The sequence below is a fragment of the Pogona vitticeps genome, chromosome 4 (assembly GCF_051106095.1).
Source record: "Pogona vitticeps strain Pit_001003342236 chromosome 4, PviZW2.1, whole genome shotgun sequence".
NCBI lineage: Eukaryota > Metazoa > Chordata > Lepidosauria > Squamata > Agamidae > Pogona > Pogona vitticeps.
The window spans coordinates 165099226-165106998 of NC_135786.1; the positions used below are offsets into that span (position 1 = coordinate 165099226).

Sequence of the window (7773 nt, forward strand, 5' to 3'; positions counted from 1 at the left end):
TGCCCACTTTCTCATGTTCTTTGATTGAACAAACTGCACCAGAGTACAGACAGAGTTCTGACTTCTGTCCTCTGAAGATGCCGGCCACAGAGACTGGTGAAACGTTACGAAGAACAACCCTCAGCACACGGCCAAAGAGCCCGAAAAACCCACAACAACCATCAGATCCCAGTTGTGAAAGCCTCCGAGAACTCATTATTTTTCTTTGTCTCTGCAATGCAGGAAGTACCAGACCCAGTGAAGTACTTTGTTACTCGATGGAATAAAGACCCTTGGATCCAGATGGCATACAGTTTCATAAAGACAGGGGGCAGTGGCGAAACTTATGACATCCTTGCAGAAGACATACAGGGAAAAATCTTCTTTGCTGGCGAGGTGAAATTTCAGTTAAGCATATTGTTTAATAAATAAGATATAAGCTAGGATAGGGCAGAAGGCATATGAGCTCTGGGGGGCATTGTTGAAAGCCAGTGACTTCTATCTAAGTTGGATTCTGATTTGGACCCTCGGTAAAGCCTAGACCTTAAAATCCTATAGAAGTGGAAGAAGTGATTATTTTAGTCCACAGTGGCTCTTCAGCATATTTTGGAAGCCATGTTTCTAGCTCTTTTCTGCTGGAATTGTTCAGCTACAGGTTATCAGGGACTGCACTTTAGCTCATATATGTGCATAGACTTCTTTCAGCCTCACGTCAGGCCTGGTTTGGGGGCCAAATGCTCCGTTGCACTGAATGATGCAGCCAAATGTGGTAAAGCATGCCAGGGAATAAAATGGAAAGAAGTTTCTTCCGAAATGTTCAGGAACACAGGATATTACTCACTATGGTGTCATTGTGAACCTCATGAGGAAACTGGGAAACACAATTTTGTCACTGTTCTGCTCTCACCTGACAGGTAGTTCTAGATGTGTTGGGGGTTGCTGTTCCACCCTATAAAAGTTCAATCTTGTCCCCTCTCCAAACTGCAACAGGATTTTGCTTATTATTTAATATTAGACATAGGAGATTCATCTTTGTCTCCCGAAGTAGATGAAAATGAATCTCTCCAGCACAGGTGGTTGGCCTAATTAACACCCACCGCCAGAACCCACCAGTCCACTTGCTGCTTGCAGTGCAGCATGTGTGGCTGGCATCAACAACAGTGCTCCAATTGTGGCAGTAGTCCAGCTGGCATTGCCCCACCTCCCTGAGTGAGGAGACTCATCATCCCACCCCCTTGCTGGAGTGGCTAGCGGAGCAGGGAGGTTGAGCAGCACCAGCGCGCTGTTGATGACACTAGCTGTGTGGACTGTGCAGCAAGTGGTAAGTGGACTGGTGGGTTCTAGGAATGGGTGTTGATTGGACCAGCCACCTGAGCTGGTGAGATTAAATAGACCATGTCTATTTAATATCTTCATGCAGCTGCAGGGAGAAACTATATTGTAATAACATTGTTATTTGAAGTCATCAATATGTTGAAATTGTTATTTTTTCTTTGCTCCCCTAAACTCGAAGGTAAAATTTATTGTTATAAAATGACATATTATATACATATGACTTCAGCAGGAGTTTTGGCCTTAGGCTTATTTTATCACCAACTTATTCAGTATGAATGCCACAATGTCTAATATGAAAAGAATCATAACCTTGGAAAACCAGAATATATTCATGGCTTATTTTCAATAAGCTGAAGATATATAGGTTATGCCATCTGTAGCTTATGGGTACCATGTGTCTAACTAATGCAGTTTTATTTTTATTTAAACTAACGTCTCTCCAATTCTTTTTCTTTTTTAAAAATAGGCAACAAACAGACACTTTCCACAGACAGTTACTGGAGCTTATTTGAGTGGAGTTCGAGAAGCAAGCAAAATAGCAGCATTTTGAATTCTGAAGTACAGTTTAAAGACTTTCTACAATTTTCTCTAGTTTGAACTCAACTTTCAGGTTGTTTTCCTTGCCTGAAGTGGTGCTGAGGTCCGTGGTACCTAAAGAGACAATAGCTCCATTGTTTTGCCATTGTTCTTCCCTAGTTTCTTCATCTTCTAACTTCTGTAGATGCAACATTGCTTACGTTTTATCTGTACAACATACTGAGGTTACAGTTACTTATAACTGACCTCTTTGTGGTCCATTTGAGGTAGCTAATTCTGTAGAATGGAAGACTGGAATATAGATTAATAATTGTGGTAGGTGGAAAATAGTCCCTGTACAGGTAAAGGATAGAATGAAAGAAAAATGGTCAGTGTCTGGTGATATTTGGAAAGACGGGAAAAAGCAGAGACATATTCCTTTTAGATTGATCTGCAAGAGAGGTTCACAAACCTATGTTACTGTTGGTGGTCTCCATCTTTTTTCGAATGAAAAACAACACCCCACCATAAAATAATCTATAAAGAATCTGCCTTTATTTTCACCCACATGAAACGTTATCTTGCTGGAATACTAGAAAATTACTACATCTGGTTAGGCATCCTTCAGTCTCGAGAGACTATGGTAACGTGCACTGAATAGAGGTCTTGGAACAGCGTCTAGTGTGGCTGAGAAGGCCAATTCAAGAGTGACAATCCCTTCCACATTTAAGACAAATACAATCTGTCCCCTGTCCAGCTCCCTGATTTTGCTGGTTTCGGGACTGCCTCTTTGCCTCAGCCTGCTGGACAAATGTCTCTTCAAATTCAGAGAGGCCATGTTGCACCACCTGCCTCCAGGCTGAACGCTCGTATGTCAAGGTTTCCCATCTGTTGAGGTCCATTCCTAAGGCCTTCAGATCCCGCTTGCAGATATCCTTGTATCGCAGCTGTAGTCTCCCTCTGGGGCACTTTCCCTGCACTAATTCTCCATACAGGAGATCTTTTGGAATCTGACCATCAGCCATTCTCACGACATGCCCCAGCCAACGTAGACGTTGCTGTTTCAGTACATAGGACAAAGGCTCTATAGACCTGGATCTTGGTATATGCCATCAGCATCTTATTAAGCCATATTCTCTTTGTGAGTCTAGAGCAGAGGTCTGAGGCCCGGTGCCAGTCTGTGGCCTGAGCCAGACTGGATCACCAAGACAGACCTCCCGCCCCACCACTCACCCCTGCACAGCCCATTTGCTCCTGCGTGTACGCTCCAGCATGCCCGTACAAGCGCTGCACTGCCATTTGCGCACGTGCACGAATGCATGTGTGCCCAGACAAGCGCCGCACCACCATTTGTGCATGCACACATGCTTGGTTGCGCATGTGCATGAGCACAGGGGTGCCCCGCCTTCCCCAGCCAGTCCACGGACCGAAAATAGTTGGTGACTGCTGGTCTAGAGAATGTGGTAGCTGCTTTGCCAATGCGTTTATCCAGCTCAACATCTAAGGAGTGTGTCAGAGATCATTGAGCCAAGGTACACAAAGTCATGAACAACCTCCAATTCTTGTGTGAAGATGGTAATAGAGGGAGGTGAGTCCACACCCTGGCACATGATTTGCATTTTCTTCAGGCTGATTGTTAAACCAAGTCTTGGCAGGCCTTGCTAAAGCGATTCATGAGTTGTTGGAGGTCTTCAGCAGAGTGGGCAACAACAGCTGCATGATTGGTGAAAAAGAAGTCCCACATGCATTTCAGCTGGACTTTGGTCTTCGCTCTCAATCTAGAGAGATTAAAGAGCTTTCCATCTGATCTAGTCTGGTGATACCCTTCTGTTGCAGTTCCAAAGGCGGTGCTTCAGCATGACAGTAAAAAATATCTCAAACAGGGTCTGCACGAGAACACAGCCCTTTTTCACTCGCTTCAGCTGTCAAAGGGATCTGGTGTGGAGCCATCAAAAACTACAGTGTCCTTCATTCCCTCATGAAAGGACCTGATGATGTTAAGGAGGTGGACATCCAATCTTGGGAATTATTTGAAAAAGGCCATCCCTGCTAACCAAATCAAATGCCTTTGTGAGATCTATGAAGGCCACAAGGTGTGGCTGTCGTTGTTTCCTACATTTCTCCTGAAACTGTCGGAGGGAGAATACAGGCTTCAAAACAGTCTGCTGTCTTTTTGGTCTTCTTGCCAAATGTGGACAAGGCGGTGTTATCAACAGCATTCTTAAAATGTTCCCATCATTCAGATGCATTTGCATCAGCTGGGCCTGGAAGGCTTTCTTCAAGCACTTGGGCAAATTCCTCCACTTTTCTTTGATCGCGAGTCTTGCTGATGTCAATACAGTACATGGTCTTCCTTCCTTTTTCATGTCATACAATCTCTTTGCTCACAGTTTTACTCTACTACTCATCAGGGAGTGATCAGTATCGCAAACAGCACTATGGTAACTGTGAGTGATCGTAATACTAGGAAGGCTAGAACTTCTCGTGAGGATCAAATTGAGCTGATGCCAATGCTACATGCTGATCATGTAAATGGAGTAGCAAAAATGTCAAATTTTCATTTATGTGCAGAGAAATTTTGAAATCATAGGATCTGGGTGAGTATAATCATTTTTATATGTATTATAAACATACTAAAGATCCAGCAGTTCTTTGAGTCATACAGCACTTTTTCTGAAAAGTGAGGTCAATGATTGATTTCTTTGAAAGGTTAAAATCATGTAGCATCATTCAGACCACAATTAAGCATTGGTTTTACTGGCATGGAGTAGATATAGCTTTGCTAAAATCAGTGCAATTTGAAAGTACTTCAGAATGACTGAATTGTATTCTTAGGTATGAAAATGTTGTAAGTGGTCAGAAACCCGGTTGGGAAAACTTTTATTTATATTCTAGTGAAGCAGCATGCAAAGTAATTAAACCATTAAATGACTGAAGGTATTCATGTATACAAACAGTATGCCACTTAAGTTTTACTTTTCGTCTTTCTCCTGAGAACGTAATAAGTTTTATGCTTCTGCTTTCTAAAGACTGCTTCAGAAAATGTGTGATTTGAAAGTGTTGATCCTCTTTTGTGGTTTGCAATAAAAATACAATATAATTCTGAAATACATTAAGCCGTGAATAATATCTTGATTTATATGATCACAGGATGAAAGCTTGAGAAGTGATCTTCTCTTAAGAGACTATCTTTTTTTAACAGCTGTTACATCATTAAGTCACAAAACAGGTGGAATGTAAAGCATGCTCAGTTTTTTATTGTGTATATACAATTAATGCTATGTAAATCTAGGACAATATTTTTAAAAGACAGTCTTTTTGCTGTGGGTAAACTGACTTAATAGCAATGTAATAAAAAATGGCGAAAGGCTCTAAGTTGTGTTTGATAAATTGTCCTGTATGATGCCTCAACCACCTCCTCATGGATCTGCCACCATGCTTCCAAAACGCCACTTGATTTCATTGCTCTCTAGCCTAACCAGTAAACTTGCAGTCTGTCATCCAATCCCAGGTGGGTTCCCCATCCTGTTGAGTCAGCATACACCCCAACCCACTGGATGATGTATCCACACTGATTTTCTTTGGGGAAGATAAAATAAAGGAAGACTACTTGCGAGCAGATGCCCCCACCCTGATGTAGGCATTGTATGCTCCAGATTTCCCACCGCCCTGTTGCCCTTATGCATTCTGTAGTAAATCGAAGCTCTGCAGCGGCAGTGGTAGCTCCAGTCTGGAAGGAATGAGTTCCTGGCTGCAGCATGCAAGCTGCAAACACTGCCTGCATGACCCTGACAGACTAGAATTTGATGAGGGGCTGCCTGTTGGTGTGTACAAACAAGAGGCCAGGCTGCCATGGGTGGGCCTGTAGGGATTCTTTCAGGGCTCTAATTGTGCTGTTTTCCTTTCCCTCTCTGGTCTGCTTTTGAGTTCATCAAATGAACTATGTTCCTTTTCAATAGGGTGTGCCTGGAGTTATTGTTTGCTGAACTAACTACTGCCTTGCTAATCCCAAGTCCTTCAAACAATGTGCTGGTAAAGGCCATCTTAAACAGCAGCGTCTGAAACTTTGACCAACATATATGCAGTAAGGCCATAAACAACCCAGTATGTGCGGTGTGATGGGTTTTCTGGTATCAGGGGCTGTTGGAGACAATCTTTGCCACTCCTGCAGCTTGCTGAAAAATGTGATTGCTGCCAAGCAGGCCGTGATTGCCCTGTGTTCAGCCCTTCTAGCACAAAACCGTTTTCTGATACTGCCAATTCATCCGAACCCGAATTAAGTCTTCTCAAATTCCACAAATCCTAACCCTGCCTGTATGACCTAAGTGTGGAGGGACAACTGAGTTCAATGCTCCTTCTTCCTAAGATCCCATAGTTTGGGTGGAAATGGGTTTGGGTTCTGCTGTACTTCCAGGGCCAACAATCAAAATCTGCTATCCTAAAATTGAGAAAGGCATCTACAGTGGTGTTATTCACACCTCATAGGTCTTATGTGGAAAACACAATGTTTTCCTCAAAACATGTCAGAACAAATTTGCGTACCAGTCGCATTACCTGCTCAGAATGTGATGTCTGTTGATTACTCTGATCACTGCAATATTGTCACACATAAACCTGACCTTTTGATTCTGAAGCAAATTTTTGTTGCAACTGTCTAGAACAGTGCTTTACACTAATGGGGCTGTATATAAATAGAATTAGAGATGGGCAAAATGCAAAAAACTAATTGCAAAATTGAAAATTGCTAATTTGTTGATTTGTAGTCTGACCCCAATGAATACAAATCAATTTTTTTAGCAATTTTCCATTTGTCGATTCATCTACCCAGTTAATGCTGTTTTTGCCTCCCTCCCTGGCCATCTGCAGCCTGCTCCGAAGCTTTAGGCAACCTTGGGAGGGACCTAGGGACTCCTGAATGTGCAGGTCAGGCAGCCAAACACACGGCTCAAAGGGCTCTAGGGCAATGGCTCATTAAGAGGCATTAGAAGTAGTTTTTTTGCAGTCATTTTGCTGCTGTTTTCTTCTGAGTGGTTGTTGGTATTTGTGAGTTCCTCTGTTTTAGGGGTAGGAAATTAGAGCACCTGAAAATGAAGGGCTGTTGAGTCTCAAAGGGGAAGAAGGCTATCATTCAATCAGCCACCACTGTTCCTTCCCATTCATCAGGGGATGCAGGTCCTCCTGTAAAATCCTCAGGTGGGCTTGCAGGTGGAGGTGGAGGTGGAAGCACAGCTTCCTCAGGTGCCTGAAGAGCAGCTGCTTTTCATTGAGAAATTGGAAGTGTTACTGGTTTCACAGGATTCAGAATCCTCCCACTCGTCTGAACCAGAAGTGACAGGGTATGTTTCTCCACCACAACCACCGTCCCCAGATTCCTCTCCTAGCAGCACACAATCCTCCCAGACCAGCAGTAGACGGGGGCAGTCAGAGGCCATTGTTCAAAACATGGCAGAGGATCCCTATGGGACAATTTTCCCATGGTCAATGATGACCCATGCATGGTGTGTTGAGGTGTCTGCCTTGCCATGATCTGCAGGGGCTCCAACCCCAGACATCTGTCTTCCACTGCCCTCTGCCAATATCTGCAGAGGCACCACCCTGCAACTGTTGGGGGGGGGGGAAGGAAGAGACCAGTATTGAGGGGGTCCAATGAAGGGAAGCCCTTTCACTGTTAATCTTGCCAAAAGGACAGCCCATACTGCTGTGTACAATGACACTTGAGGAACATGCCAAAAACAATGCCTGAGAATGGCCTTGCAATGTCTCTCCTAAAACAAGCAGAGGTGGTTAAATTGATGTTCCATGCACTAAGAAAATGTTCCATACCATTAAATTTGAGTTAACTTTTGCAATGATTCCCCACAGTGCTTCTAGCTAGTCACTCACACAAAGGCTCTCCCTTCGGTTTTGTTGTGGCATCTGGCTAAGAGATGCTGCAGTGCTGAC

General features: G+C 43.5%; 1 protein-coding gene across 3 annotated transcripts in view; it reads left to right on the forward strand.

Moving 5' to 3' along the window:
• KDM1B (lysine demethylase 1B) overlaps positions 1 to 5205 on the forward strand; it is a 36287-nt gene extending 31082 nt beyond the window's left edge. For 2 of the 3 annotated variants that reach the window (XM_072998668.2, XM_072998667.2), the window contains 2 exons: positions 223 to 375; positions 1781 to 5205. In XM_072998668.2, coding sequence (XP_072854769.2) covers positions 223 to 375; positions 1781 to 1864 — 237 coding nt within the window. In that variant the 3' untranslated portion in view covers positions 1865 to 5205. Of the gene's footprint in view, positions 1 to 222; positions 387 to 1780 lie in introns of all 3 variants that reach the window. The other variant, XM_072998669.2, reaches the window with a different exon arrangement.
• Positions 5206 to 7773: the final 2568 nt, after the last annotated feature.